The sequence below is a fragment of the Melopsittacus undulatus genome, chromosome 8, assembly GCF_012275295.1.
Source record: "Melopsittacus undulatus isolate bMelUnd1 chromosome 8, bMelUnd1.mat.Z, whole genome shotgun sequence".
Taxonomy (NCBI): Eukaryota; Metazoa; Chordata; class Aves; order Psittaciformes; family Psittaculidae; genus Melopsittacus; species Melopsittacus undulatus.
Window position 1 is genome coordinate 39,358,182 of NC_047534.1, and position 16,734 is coordinate 39,374,915.

General features: G+C 36.1%; 1 protein-coding gene across 1 annotated transcript; it reads right to left on the minus strand.

Moving 5' to 3' along the window:
- Positions 1 to 3,915: 3,915 nt before the first annotated feature.
- Positions 3,916 to 16,734, minus strand: PLEKHA3 (pleckstrin homology domain containing A3). Its single transcript, XM_034065394.1, has 8 exons — positions 16,564 to 16,734; positions 13,099 to 13,215; positions 11,272 to 11,427; positions 10,456 to 10,592; positions 9,305 to 9,469; positions 8,100 to 8,143; positions 7,455 to 7,570; positions 3,916 to 5,789 (listed from the first exon to the last, which is right to left on the minus strand). Exons 1-8 carry the CDS (start codon positions 16,601 to 16,603, stop codon positions 5,662 to 5,664), a joined length of 903 nt encoding a protein of 300 aa, XP_033921285.1. The 5' UTR covers positions 16,604 to 16,734; the 3' UTR covers positions 3,916 to 5,661.

Here is a 16,734-nt window from a genome sequence, read left to right on the forward strand (position 1 = left end):
AATAAGGATTTTGAAAGGGCTAAGCTGTAGGTTAGGACAAGATCCAGACTTTTACAAGTGATGGAACCAGGAACATTTAGAAGAAATATTACAGTGTTTAAGAGTGTGTGGCATTTCTTCCTTAGGGAGAAAAGTAAAAAAGAATAATAAAAATGAGGTAAAAAAGGCAATTTATTTTAATCTCTAAAGAAGAAAAAAATCAAGAATACTTCTCATTCTAACTCCATTAGATGTTTAAAACCACACCAACAAACTTGGTACAAGACACAAAAATACACACGTACAGTCTTGTTTAACCGACAATCAACCTGCGTACACAAGCATGTAATAAATTTAAAACTAACGATGCACTAGTCGGCCATCTCAGCAGGCAGCAGTACTGACAGACAACATATGCAGATTTAAGCATGGACTCTTCTCCACGAATGCTACTAGAAACTTGGTCTTCTGTGGCCTCTACTGAGTCTAGACATGATCAAGAGGAAAGCACACTGTCATGGCAGTGTAAGAAAGTTCATTCTGCCTGTTCCTCTCTGGCCTGACCCTGTCCAGTACTTACTTAAGCAAGCATAGCAAACTTCAGAGATGTCTAAAAGCAGGATTTCTTACAGGCTTTGCTGAAACACATCTTTAATAGATAACTTCATATGCTGGCCTGCTCGGCCAGTGTCTGTTGGTTTTTTGGTTATTTTTTTTCCCACAAGACAGATCAGTGAATGATAATACAGGGACATCGATAGTCACAACCTGAAGCTTCAATATTCAGCTTCACAGAACACATCCCTAAACAGTAACATTTTCAAGATACTAGATTAAGCAGTCTCTGGATAAAAAACAAAGCTAAAACGACCAATGAACATTTTAAATTATTTGCTTATTATATTAGCATTATATATTATAGCATCTATATTAATATATATTATATCAATATTAATATTAATAATTATTGTTTATTATATAATATATTAATTATAGACATTATTTTATACATTAAATTATATATATAATTATATATATTAAATTTATTTAATATATAAATAAAATTATTATTATACTAGAAATTTATATTTATATAATATATATATTATTTATTATTATACTATATATAATTTTATATATAAATATATTATAAATATAAATTATATATTTATATATTATATTTAAATATAATATAAATATATATTATAGATCTTGAGGTCCTTTCCAATCTTAACTATTCTATGATTCTATGATTCTATGACTTATATAAAGATAAAATATATATTTTTTATAATTTATATATATTATAATAAAAATATATATTAATATAAATTATATAAAATATATAAATAAATCAAATTCTATTAAATTATATAATTACATACATTATATTATAATTATTAATACATATATTATATGATATAATTTATATAATTAATTATATTAAATATTATTAAATAATTATTAGTATATAACATTTATATTATTATATATTATATTTTATATATAATATATTAATATATTATTATATATTAATATATACTATTATATATTAATATTAATTATTATAATATTATATGTACAAGTTAACCTTTGTTCTCTTTAAAGAGAAAATCTATTATACTATAGGACCAAATTAAGAAAAAGATCCTACCACGCTATGTGTGTAAAGCACGTGGACTTCATGTTTCCCGGGTCCCAATGCATAACAAAAAGTTTTTAACAGAGCACTGTGAGCTGCTGTACAAATTCTACTAGAGGGCTACAGGTTCTCTACTAACATTTTACATTTGGCAGCCCAAGAAATAGAAGTGTGCTGATGGATAGCTGTCATAAAACAGAGAGATTCCTTTTACCACACTAGGGATCAAGAAACCCTAGTCTTAACATCACATTTCAGTTTTTATCCTTGCCTCTAGTTTCAACAACTTTTCCCTTCAAGGGGAGAAAATTGTATGAACAGAACACCTCTGAAAAACTTCTTTTAGTTAGGACTTTTTCCTTTTTTTTTTTTGTTCTACAGCTTGGCTTTATAAAAAAATAAATTAATCTGAATGCTTAATGTCTATTTAAAAAACAAACAAAAAAAGCAAGCATTAACAGTCAAAAATAAGTCAAATATTCCCACAGTGGAACAAGCCACAGTACTAACAGCAGCAGTACAAAGGAGAAAGGATGACAGAGAAAATAAGATACTCTGACACACCAGAAAATGACAGTGTGTAGAACTGTAAGTGTCAGACCCATGTAAGGTAATCATGACCCACTTCTGCAACTGTAACCCAAACTTTGTGGAAAATGCCTAGGCAGCCTACCCAGTGTACTGAGAAAGGGCAGCTACAGCAAAGCAGTATTAATCACAAGAGAACATGAAACACCAGGAAAAAGACACTTTTAAATCCTGTCCAGTGAGAGGATTTAAAGAATTACCTTTGACATCTACAGTTAACAGCCTTGGAGATGGCTGTTTACCCTTCCTTTAGAAAAGAGCTGAAGGAGGCCCGTCTCTGTTGTTATTAAACAAAGACATCCATAGGATACAGTTGTGCTCTCCTCTTTACCCTTCACTCCCATGTGTGATAACTAGAACAGTCAGGATACAGTTATTGGTGTACATGCTCTTACCAAACAACATTCGGGATTGCTCATCCAGACTTTATCAAAATTTATCAAATTATCAAAATGCCAATTAAACAAATTACTAAATGACACCTTCTTAGCACTACTGTCCACACAGCCGGAAGAGCAAAGTTAAAGTGTTTCTTGTAGAATGTTTACATTTCAGGCCATAACTCTCTTCTAGCAAGTTTGTGAGTGAAACACTGTTTCCTGCCATGTATGGGAGGGGGAATGCCATTTCCAAACCTTAGTTCACCGATTAAGCAAGCTGCTAAGGGGCTAAGCCTTTTCCAAACACTGGCAATTCTAAGGATGTACATACACCGTTACATTCATCTGTGGGGCTTTACAAGTGAAATAATAAAAATCCATATGGTCCTTTGGTCTTCAACATTCTTGGTCTTCAACGTCTCCGACAGCAGAGATTTTCAGGATGGCAACTGTGGATTTGGGCACCCAGGTTCTATAAAAATCCCCTTTAGTAGTAACTTTCTCTTCTAGAGGTGAAACTGTTCAGCCCAGCAGGAACAACAGCTGCACTACAATACTTAAAACTGATATGTCAAAACAAGTAAAACTCATATTTATAGTTTGTGAAAATAATCTTAACATAAATAGCTCTGATTTCAATTTTGAAATATATTATTTTTTTAAAAGCAGAAGAAACCTCTTAAGTATCCCTAACCCAATGACTGATTTTGCTGTGAGGAAAAAAAAAAAAAACCCAAAAAACTGAATAAACAAAACCCCAGCTTACTGTTCACTAAATGGAGAGAAATAAAGACATCAATTTTCGTTAAGCTTAAAGCCCCTAAATGTTGCAATCTCACCCAGTATGATTTTCAGAAATTACTTCTTTGCTTCAGATGCCAGAAGTATATGGCCTATCAATCATCTGCACCGAATTCACTGAAATACATTTTAGGGTTTTTGCCTCAGAAGTTGGCACAGGTGTAAATAGGCTGATTTAACCTTAGCAGGAACATGTTACATATACACAAAACCATCATTCCAGCTTTAGTGGCATGGAGAAAACCCCAAAAGTGCTGAAGTAATATGCAAAATTTATGCTTGAATCTAATAATTACCAGTTTTGTCTAAACAATCCAGTATTGAAATTTATTATTTACTTCTACATTTAGTGATCAGTCTCAGAGGACTTCTGCACACTCAGTCCAAACTGTTTTCTCTGTCATAGCTGAAAGCCAGAAAAAGGTATTTATTAAGGTGACATGTAATTAACACTGAACAGGCTGGCAGAAACACCAGTGAAATTTCAAAAAGGCATCTCTAAGTATATGATTCAAGACAACACTCTCATTGCAATATGTATTTTACTTCTCTGAACATTCTTTTTTTAATACTTATTTTTACAATTATTGGGTAGTACAAAATACATTAAAGCAAACATTCAGAAAACAAAAAGTACAAGCATGTGTGTGGCTGATATGCATATGCTAGTTGCATGAAAACTGACAGAACTGAGCACAGATGACAGCTCTGAGCTGGTATCCACAAGCAACTTCACTTGTACGAATTATTCCATTCCATCTGATCCTGATATAATGGTTGATAAACTGGTATTTTATACATGGGACAACAGCTCATATATTTTTCCTCAAAATTTGGACCTATTTTGTTATAGATAAATCATTATTTCAGAAATTTATAAGGAAACCTTCCATCCATTCTCATCTGTCCTTTCCAGCCTGCTTCAAAACCACTGAACTATTCATAAACACAAAAGGAAAATTAGTTAAACCAAATTAAAGAAGATTTGATTATACAAAAAGATTTTGGTATGTGCTTGAGTGCAAAAAACCTTGTACATTTACTTAGCAATTATGTAAATCAAACACAGTAAATGGCTTAATGTGCTCTACAGCTACAACTTAATAGACCAAGTTTATCCCTAAATTAATACCCCCCAAATTCCCACAAGCTTACAATGCTAACACTAACAACCTCATGGACCAAGGTGCTAGTAGGCACTGTTATATTCTATTTATTTATTAAGAGTCAGACTCTGATCTCACAGTTAATGCAAATTTACACTGATGTAATTGAGAGCAGAATCCATCTCCTGCTGTATACTATCCTCAAAAGATACAAAGGAGTTGCAAAAATGGAAGCTTCCTCTTGTATAAATATGTCATAAATAAAATAAGTATAGATACAAATATTGACTACAACAGCAGCTGAATGGGCTAATATTTCAGTTCTTGCTTCCAGCATACTTTGCTAAAAACACATCTTAAGTGAGCAGAGTGAATCTCAATAGTGCTGCATTAGCTACTTATGACACTACACACCCCACATACAACTTACGCACATTTTGAAGCCTTTACGAGATCTTTAGTAGTGAAAGTAGGTAGAAATTTTTGATGCAAAAAAGAATAAATAAATAAAAATTATTAAATATCCAATGTTTGGTACAAATGCTTCATATTAAGTTATTTTTATACATTTACATAGAAAAATACACTAAATATTTCTACTTCATTGGCTACAAATAAGGACCAGATTATGTATATCCTTGTGTTTTTAAAGAAGGCAAATGTCAATTACCACCAAGCTGCTAGAGTAGAACCATTTGTGCCTGTTCCCACAGCCGCTACACAGACAAAAAAGCCACTGGAGGGCTTATCACAGCTCCTTGTGGATGACGTCGTACAAATGACCAAGAGGCCCATGGCACAAGTTGAACTTCAGCAAAAAGGTTTCATTTTTCTTGGAGGAAGTTTATAACCTGCAGGTTTACTAATGTATCAGTCTGACCTTCACACTTTTTAAAAAGAGCTACATTTACAAATGTGGATGCTTAACTGTTAAGCCACCATTTGTTCCAAAAAATGCACATTCAAACTGTGAAATATTAGGAAAATACTCTTGCAAATAAACTATATAAAGATAAAATACACTTCAAAGATAGTTTTTATGTTATTCTATAAAGTGCAGAGAAATCCTTCTAAAAAGGGAAATTACTACTTCCTGTAACAACAGTATAATTACAGCAGCTTTTGCATAGCATTATTTATCGAAAATGAAATACTTTCAGTTGCTTCAGGAAGAAAAGGATGAAAAAGTCTCTTCCAGTTCAGATCTTTCCATTGATACTGATTTATTTTCTTCAGGAATGGTTGATGATACCAGTTCTCCATTGACAGCACTTCTAGAACAATGAGCAGATCCTAAGAAAATAATCAGTCAGTATTTAATTGTCAACCTCAAAACAACTCTGTTGATTATTCTATTTGCTAAGTATTTCCTAAACATAAGCAATCACAAACATAATTATTCTCGACTTTTCCTGAAAGATTTCAATCAATATCATGTCCAAGGATGATGCACATGAAGAATGTTCAGCTTATATAAATCAAGTAGTAGCTTATTTTTTTATATAGACAATGACGTTTACATTCTGAAGGACAACAACCTGTGAGGTGCAGACATACTTTGCATGAGGAACACATGAACCTTTTTTTTTTTTTAAAAAAAAAGAACTTACGCATCAATACTCATTTAATTAAAACATTTTTCTATCATTAAAATGAAATTAATGACTTACTGCAAACTGGGTATTGCTAGGCTACGTGACAAGAAAGAAGATAACTGGAATTTAGGAGAGGGAGCTTCTAACACAGTAAAAGAAAACGAACAAACAAACAAAAACCAGAAACACTGACCTAGAAACTACAACTACAACCAAAAAAGCCTGGTATTAGCAGAAGTGCACCAGTCAGACTCTTCTCAGCAGTCCTGAAAAGTGTCAGACAGGGTAACTGACACCAGAAACTCCAGATAGGTATCAATAAAACCTATGCATTGTAAGACGCCAGACTGATGCGCACCTACACTCATGATGAGGCACAGAACAGGACCTAAACTAAGCTTTATTAGCTTGGGATATATATTGGCATATCCTAAGCTGGTGGTAGATGAGCTAGATGAAAGAGGTGGTCACCCTCCATCATGCAAGCATCAAGAACCAAGGAAATGGTGTGGAGGTGCAAATACTTGCTTCATGATAGAATGTAAAGCATTAGTACCTCTGTGCTCACATGGGATTTCAGCAATGCACAGGCCTCAGGTTCTTTCAATCCAAGTGAGGCACTAGGCATTCTGAAAGGAAGCAAGACTAAACTAGAAATAGTAAAAAAGAACCAGACAAGTTAAAGCTCCTTGAGAGGAATTAGGATGGAGTCAAAATTACAGCAAGATTCAAAAAGTAAGAACACAGAACTGCCTACTAACTCAGCAGGCCTATCTAATCAGAATGGAATAATACTCTGACAACAGCATAATTCCTTAATTTTGGGGGTTGATTTTATTTATGATTGTCTAGGCTGCACTATTTCAGAATAGTGCCATTCTCGACAAAAAGCAAGCAGCCACTGAAATGAGCCATCTTTCTACAGTGCACTGGGTGGAAGTTATCCCGTCACTCACAGAGGTCACAGAAAGTATTTCTTTTGTGACAAGCAGGTGGTAAACAAGGGTATTCCCCAGCACTTACCACAACACCATTCATGTAAGACTCTATTGGTACAAACATCCCTTTTCTGGTTATGTGTCTATTTTATCTTGTCAGTAGTCTCACTGATTTAAATGCCACTACTCCAGCTGTAAGATCCTTTTCAGTATGAATGAAAGACAGAAGTCAGCCACATAACAAACTACAGAAGTACCCTGATTTATAATACAGGAGTCCTACAAAGAAATCTTTGCAAAAATCAGTAGACTTTTTCCTCATGCTGATATTGGTTGTAAACAGCGTACACTTTCACCTTGCTGTAAACAGTGTAATAAACTTTACAGAATGGGACAAAAGAAAACCACTGCTCTTGCAAACTCACTTTGAGAATCTTCAAAGGGAGCATCACTGTAAGATTCTGTATCTGAGTATGTTCTTCTGCGCTGCTGTGAAAACCGGTGAACAGATGAAACTGGTTCTTTTACAGACAGATTATTCCTACAAAATAAGTGAGATCTATCAGTCAGAAAAATCTGTATCAACCCACACAAACTTAATATACTTTAAATTAAAAATAATTTTGGTGCTTATATTCAACCATTAGCACCAATATTTTTCACTAGGCTAAATTAAATATGGCACAGTCAACAGAACATTATTTTCACAATTATAAAGCCTGAAAATGGAAATAATATAATCTTTGCATGCAAATAACTCAAGAATCTGAAATACTCATCCAAAGAGAATGTCAGCATGCAAGCTCTAATTTAATGGACTTGTCAGAATAAGTCATTTGCATAAAGTTTATATCATGAAGAAATTTTTATAGTGTACTAGAGACAGCAGCTGCATTATTTGCTACCAACACCAGTAATCTACACCTTTAGTTTTCAAAATTAGATCAATTTATGCTGTTTACTACATTTTCCCCAAGTGAACCATTCTCAATATTTTGATTGTAATGCTAGCAGGTTCAGCAATATTTTTTTGAGACAAAAGAAAAAAGCTTAATGAAATAGAAAATTACCTTTCTGAATAGCAAGAACCAGGGTGGCTAATGGAACGCTTCATCTGGAGGGGGGGAAATTCAAACAACAAACCACACCAAAAGATGTCACAAGCTACTTATACAAATATATGCATATCTACATTAATTTTTACTTTATTTACAGTCTCTACAAAGATAGAAGAAATCTTTTTATTATTACTATTAAAAGCAATCATTCTTAGTTAAAAATCTGATTTAACTTTATGAAAACAGACAGATTGCCACCAATAATTAATGTTTTAAAGCATTCACACAGGAAATAGTTTATTACAAAAAATGCTACCTTGTTTCTATGGAACTCACACTCTCTTGCTCAAAAGTTACTCATAGAGTCATTTGTTAATTGCTATGATATACCAAAATATCATGACATTTTCCCTCTACCAAACGCCAGCTTAATTTCCCCATTACACAATAAAGCCATATCCTGCCCCTTGATTCTTTGTGGTTCTTCTGCTGTCACTGTCAGATCTCTATGCATATCAAACAAAGTTACTAATTTAAATTAAATAATGATCAGCTTTGCAAGTAAACTAATTGAATATACTGAGACAAGATATCCAAGTGCAAAGAAAGGGATTACCACAACAAAATCCCACAATACAGTTCATCTTGGAATCTATATGTATGATCAAGAAGACATTTAAGATGATTCCACATACACTGCCCTACTAAGGGAAATAATCAGTAGTGAAGAGTTACCTAAGTAACTTCCTCACCTTTCTGTTAGGTAAGGACATGTTAGATTAATACACACATTTTGAATTACATACACTGAAAGATATGCTATCTTGCTGAAGTGCTTCAAGCCACAAGGCACTTATCTGTTTAAACAGGAGGCAAGGTAATGAAATTTCTAAGACCAGTGTACAGCTAGCATTCTAAAAACCAAAGAAACAGTTGAACTGAGGAAAAGCTAAACCTCATGTCATTTATGAGATACTTCATGTCAAGGATCTTGACAGGTATGACAAATTACTTTGGTCATGTAAAGGCTAGCAAACGAATACTGGGAATGGAAAATTATTGACTTATATTTAGGACCAGTATTGATCATAACAAAGTCAAGATTTCAGCTGTTGACATCATAGCACACAGCAATAGCATAGTCTTCTGCCATTCTTCCCCCCATCCAACCAACAAAATGACATTTAGAAAAAAATAGTATTTCAAAATGTCTAAACCATTTGGACAGGTGATGGTGACACAGGAGAAACTAAGGGATCATGGTGAGGCAGCTGAAACATTTCTGGCTTAAACTTGGCATTAGCAATCTTCACACATTCTTCAAGCGTTGTGATAAACGTATTACATGTGGCACTAAGCAAGGAAGAGGCTTCATTCATGTTCTGAAAATAAATGAAAGCATAAGCAAGAATAAAAAAATAAATTAGGTGCAAATACAAGTCTCCCACCACCGCTCACACACATCAATTTCCCTCATTACCCCTAAGAACTTCCTTTTCCCATTTTATTTAATCAAATGTACACCTTCCAATGAGATTAATTTAAGCAAACAAATGTGACAGCACTGTAATTTCCTTCTAACGTCTGAATTTCTTTAGAGTATCAATCAACAACAGCAGAATGTTTTTACTGAAAAGCTTGTCTCAGAGTGACAAACGGGTATCAGAAGATCATTCAGCAAGATAAATGAATTGCAGCAGAACATGGTAACAGCTTCATTACTTCAGTGCAAGGAGCCTGCAAGTCAGTTTTACCTCACTGTACATTGACAACAATTTGTTGTGTTGTGACTAAATGCAACCCCTCGCTTTGCCCTAGAACTGGACAAGGATAATGCCCACACACTGCTTAAGAATGTGAAGAACAAAGTAATTCAAAGTAATACAATTTCCACTGTCAACTTTCATTCCAAAGCAGAAATACTAGACTAATTCTACTTGTGCATATTCGGAGAGATGTATCTGCACTGCAGGTTTCCAATACCTGTAACACTAACTTTCTCCAATAAAAAAATGGAACACCCTGCTACACAAAGAAGTAAAGAATGGATAAACAAGGTTATTTCAACTCTGTCCAAAACAGAGATGTGAAACAAGACAAATTATTGCATATCTCATATGGGAGTCCTTCTGGCCTTTTAACCAAATGATAACACAATTTCTTCCTAATGCACATTAGAATACAGTTAAGTCATCCAGGTACTTTATGCACATATAATCACCTTTGGTACTATATACATACAAACACTCAAAAATTGACCTTAGGTTAAATCTCCTAAAATTAGAGAGATGAAAAAGTAAGATGTCAACAAAAACTTGAGGTGTATTATATAATTAGGTTCTCCAATGGCATTTGAGAAATTCTATACCTCAATGCTGGGAGGAGAGCGAGTCTCATCATGGTGAACAAATTCTTGTATTGTATGAACTTGCTGCATTAAAAGATCACAGTAGAGACGAAGCTCGGACATTTTGGTTTTAAGAGATTCATTGGTCTCACTTATTTCTATAAAAAATAATGGAAATATCAACGTACTGCATGCAATGTATGTACACCTTTCAATTTTTAAGCACTTTTCATTTTAAGTGTCAGTTTAAAAATTCAGTTTCATTTACTTTTGACGAAAATTGGATTCTGCAGTGAGTCAAGAACAGTACTTGAAGCAGACAATAGTTTGTATCTTCAGATCACTGATGCTAATTTAATGACTATTATGAGAGAGGCATAATACAGGATAAATAAATTTGAAATCTTTCTAGCTGCAATGTAATTTATAAAAAAATTAATGGATGAAATTTACTCCCACAGAAGTGGCTGGAAATGGTTATATTAACCCATAAAAGAAAAATTATGGAAAAACCAATATTAACTATAAAGAATCAAAACAGCAGAAATAAAACAGCATCACAACAGCTACAAACAGTAGGTTTGTTCTTCTAATGACAAGAAGTTGGTGGTATTTCAGCTTCTTAAAGATAGAAAAGGTCGATGGAGGGGACCTCTAATTCAAGGACCTCTAATAATCAAGGGGGAATTTACCATATAGATGACTAGAAATAATTGCAATTTAATTTAAAGACAATCAACATTGGCTTTCTACCACAATATTTGCACTAACATTATCTAAAAACAAGCATTTCAAAAAGCGGTAAGATTGTATATGCTCTAGGAAATACATACATACCTTTTTCTTTTTTTGTTCTGGTATCTGCTAAACAGGCTTTTGCACTCCCAAGTGCTACCAGCCACCTTTGCCTTTCAGCTGCATTAACTGCTTTCATATAGAAATGTTGCTCCCCTGGGATGATTAGCTCCATCCTTGTGTTGTCTGTTGCATGAACTTATGATAGGGGAGAAAAAAAAACAAAACCAATTTTGAAGAAAAAAATACACTCAGTAGCAATTATTTATTAAAACCTGATCAAATTATTTAAGTATTTTAAGTGTTTATTACAATCCTATAGTAATACAGTAAATCACGATGCACCACTACTAAATAACAAAAAACCCAAAGCTGCTCAACCCTTGTCCCCAGCGTGCCTTCAAGTCAGAATGAACACAAGACACCAAACAGTATCCAGACTCAAGTACAATGAGGTTCCCTTTCTGCATTAACAATATACTGAATATGAATCTTGAATGACTGTTGTATTCCAAACCTGGTCTAAACATGACAAACTGAAGAGCTTTGTTGCAAGGACAAGTATTTACATAGGAGTAGACTAAAAACTGAAGAATCCCTTCTAGATGACATCTGGCTTCAAGTTGCAGAGACCTAGAATGAAGACCTGACGGGGATTTTTGTTTATAGCCTATTATACTCAACACTAAATCATAACTGAATATACTGCTGAGTTTCATGTTATCAACCACAGTTCCTTCAGACCCACACCCTGCTAGTCATGCATGCAGGAGACTCCACCAAATCCAGACTTCAACTATTATCTTCACTAAAAGAACAAGATGACAAGCAAGAAACTACTGGAATGGCCAAAACATGGGATCTTCCACTTTACATCACTGTTTTCATCTACACTACATGAACAGCAACAAAAAGGGGTTACTACATGAAAAATACTTATTGGCCCACATAAAATAAGAACTCCCACTTTTTCATAAAGTATCCACTTCAAAAGTCCCACCATCTGCAGGTATCTGGAAGGAGGTGAAGAGGTGAAAGCACTGAAGAGTTAGATAATGCCTTGCTATTAGCCAAGGAGGTTGACCTTCAGATTAGGATACATCAAATGCTAAATTTACAGTCTGACAGAAACAGCTCACTTAGTAACTCTATTATATCCATCACTTATGCACGGGCAGCTGCTAACTGTGACTAAAGTAAAAATTACTCAGGAAAACAAAAGACTAAACATTTCTGGTTTATAATAATGTCCCCTTTTGGGTCACTGCTGGTGCTCTTCTGAAAAAATCAGATTCGGTGTCTGTCCTGGTTTCAGCTGGGACAAAGTTTATTTTCTTTCTAGTAGCTTTCAGTGCAGTGTTTTGGCTTTAGTCTGAGAATAATGTTGATATCACACAGATGTTTTAGTTGTTAAGAAGCGCTTACGCTAATCAAGGACTTTCAGTTTCCCATGCTCTGCCAGTAAGGAGATGCAGAGGAAGCTGGGAGGGAGCACAGCCAGGACAGATGACCCAAACTAGCCAAATGGATATTCCATCACACAGAATATCTTGCTCAGTACTCACAGCTTGCCAATGAGCTGGACATCAGTCAGCAGATGATGAGCAATTATACTGTGCATTGCTTGGCTTCCTTGGGTTTTATTTATCTCTTTCAATTTCCTATTATTACTATATTTTACTTTATTTCAATTATCAAACTGTTCTTAATCCATGTGGTTTTACCTTTTTTCAGTTCTCCTCTCCATCCCACAGGGAGTGAGCAAGAAGTTGCCTGGTACTTAGTTGCCAGCTGGGGCTAAACCACAACAGTGATCTCTACTTCCCTGGCAGCTAAAATTTCATCAAGCATAAATCTATTAATTCTTACCTTTAATTTCACACACAGCCATTTTTATACTTCCTTTGCTGCCTTTGCAAACATCATCCTGTGAATCATAGTATGACAATATCCCATTGTCTAAAACAAACCACCGAGGCTGCCAACCTAGTGAGATCAAATAATGAAAAGTCAGTTTAGTCTGATTACTAAATTGCAAATCAAATTCAGCTCTTTGGCTGTTAAAACTTTAATTAAAAATGCAAATATTAAACTATTCTTTTAACACACCAGGAAGTAAACAATCTGCAGAAGCTGAAGATCACAGCCTCTCTGTAATAAGACTAGTATTATATGGATATTTTCACTCCCATTCTTTTTGGATGCAAGATCAACAGTATTCCAGTTTTCATCATACTCCATTCTAAAGCAAACTTAAATATCAGTTTAGCCACCAAGGAAGCCTATTTTGAAGGCTGATAAATTACATACCTCTAAAGTACCATTCTCACTTCAAGTGTATTTTTCAGGTAGACTGAGGATTGTAGGAACTTACTTGTAAGACACAAATAAATGACTGATGTTACCAGCTGCTACAGTTCTCTCTCTGCCTATTCTGTGCCAGTGGAAACTTCATATTTCATTCTAACTTTCTCTGAAAGAAGCCCAGCTCCATTACTCAACAACAATTTAATGACAGGTATTATGTGAAGAACTGAGACATGGCTTACAGCCCTAGTCCACTTGTGAGCATACACCAGCTTCTCTACTAAGGTTTTTATCTACTTTGCATTAGCAAAATTATATAATAATCTCTGACTTTACTACTTTTACAAAACAGAGCAGTTGATGTGTAGACACAAAGATCTACGAGAACTCTATGCAGAATTACAACACATACTGAATTACTGTCATGGGCCTTCTTGGATTAAAGTACATTACAGTCTTCTTTTTCTTCTTGTTTTCCCTTTTTCTAATCACATCTTCATAGAATATCAGTCATTGGAATAGGTGCTCAAATGTCTAATACAACTAAATGCAAACCATTTTGCCTAGTAAATCACCTTTGTTTCTAAAAATAACACAGAATTAAAATATTCCAGTAGAGCATTACAATTACACTGGCCCACTACAGTCTAGGTCAGCTGTTCAACAGAAGCAGATTAATTATCCTTTTATTTTACACTCAGCACCAAACTTGAACTTCCTGCTCAGTTAGGGTACTAAAGACCTTGTCCTGTAAAATGTAGCTCAGAAATGCACAAACGTGGGGTTTTTTTTCCTGCTACACTGTGTTACAAAACATTAACTCTGCACTGCTCCTATCTCCTAAGTGCATGCACAGCTGGTAAGTCAACACCTGTCTCAATTCTGATAACAAGGGACCCAACATGGATGACTTTTCCAGCCTCCTATTATGCCAGTATTGGAAAAAACAGAAGCAAAGGACTTAAAAGACTCCAAGTGTCTACAGAAGCAAGCTAAAGAAAAAAACTAATCTCTTCCGATTTCAAACTAGGCAAACAAAGCATCCTATGCTTGACAAAATATTTAAAAATTCTTTACTTCACAAATTCTTAGATGCACACATATTATTTAGGGAGTGGGGAATAAAGCTGCATTTCTAATTTCCTTTTAATGAAGGAGAAAACAAGCTCCTTTATTGCCTGACTTCTACCATCAACGAGAGCAAGTCCTACAGCCTACTCCTGGCTACAGACACAGACAGTAAAATTGCAAGAAAGCTGGTATTAAAATTTAAAAACTTTACTGACTAGATTTTTTTTTAATTTGCTGCCCTCCTACATTACAGAAATTGAGGAAATTCCTGAAGCACTGTAATTTTGAAAGGCAAGAGCAGATGCTATCAGCTTGCCAGTACAGACTGAAGGAAGGGTTCTGCAGTCTGCTGTTTTAGAGGGCTACTTTTAGCAGAAGTTTTCTGTGTGTTGATGTAACAGTCTATTGCCTGCACAGCAATTACAGTTACTGTTGAATATTTATTTCCTAAACAATAGACTTCAAATTGGAAGTTTATATCAAACACCTCAAGGGCTCATTACCTGTGACCTCTTACATTTTGCTACAGTAACTTTTTTGGTCAGATAAGTGAAAGTGATATTTTCCATTCTATTTTGAAAAGAAACTTCCACTCACCATTTCTTTCATAACCACAATTTTTCTTATATGTTTTCTCCACATTTATAATGAAGAAATTACAAAAATATCTTACCAAACAGCTATTTAATTACAGTACAACTGTTCTCTTTCATTGGAACACCAGTATATGTGGACATATATTTGCCCAGTAAAACACAAGGTTATGCTCTATACACTTCAATTCACAGCAAGTACGCACATTCCTTGCAATGTGGCCCACATTTTATCAATCTTCAGAACTCAGTTTCACACCACTCCACATTCAGAATTTGAATATGCTGAAACAGAACAGCGCACGTTAAGTTCCAAAGAAGATAATGCTGAAGTAGTCAAACACGAGACCTGATTAAGACTCATCATATATGATTCAAGGGTAATTTGCTCTGGAGGGGCAGAGTCCCATTACAGTGTCAGAAGAGAAATCTGTTTCACCTTGACAGTACCATCTATTCATCACTATCTCCAGAGGGAGATTGCACCTCTGTTATAACAGAGGACAAGGCAAACAAACACAGAGTTTTGATGCCAAATGTAGACATTTGGTGCATTTGCCAGGAGCACATCTAAAAATACATTTCACGAGACTTCAACCAGAACTGGGGATTTTTATATGTTTTGCAGGTTTTTCAGGTAAAGATACAGGAGCACTGGACTTTAAAACAAAGAAAAAAACCAACACAACATCCCACAGTAAATGAAAAGAGAATTCAGACTGCTACATTTAGCACTGAAGACTCATTGAAAAATTATTTAAGATTTATTATGAATTACTCAAGTTCAAGCAAGGAAACCTTCCAAGCTATTATGCTGCAATATCTCTGAGAGGAATCGGAGGTGGAGGAGAAGACCCCACCGTTAGGCCGTTAGAACTTCGGGCGCCCTCCAGCCTGTTCTGTTCAGAGTCCCTGATCAACTCAGCGAGGCTCTATTCAGGTCTCAAGAGGCACCTGCCCACCCAGCTCGCAGGGCAGACGGTGGGGCAGGGCATAGCAGGGTCGGGAGGCTCTGGCGGACGCTCCGGTGCCCATAGGGCTCATGCGGCCGCAGCCTGCCGCCCCCTCCCGCGCCACACACACGGAAGCACACGGGGAGCGCTGCCGAGCCGCGCCGCCCCCCGGACCGGCCCCCAGCATCGACTGCAGCTCCAGGCCGCCCGTCTTCGGGGCGCCGCTCGGCCGCTACGCAGCGGCTCGGCCCTCAACACGAACAGCGAATCCTTTCTCAGCCACCGCGTTAAACGCAGATCCCAGCCGCTCGCGGGAAGCCGGGATGAGGCCAACCGCCCCTATGCTGCAGGCCCCGGCCACCTCAACCACCACCACCACCACTCCCCGAGGCCCCGGTCCCGCTGCCTACCCGCCAGGTAGTTGGTCCACTTGTACAGGACGCCCTCCATCACTCAGAGCCCGACGCTGGGACGCATCCTCCTGCTCCACTGCAGGGAACGGGCGGCGACCACCGCCGCCGCGGGGATGGGCGCTCACCTCCCGTCCCCGCCGCTGCAGCTGCCTGCGCGCGCGGAGGCGG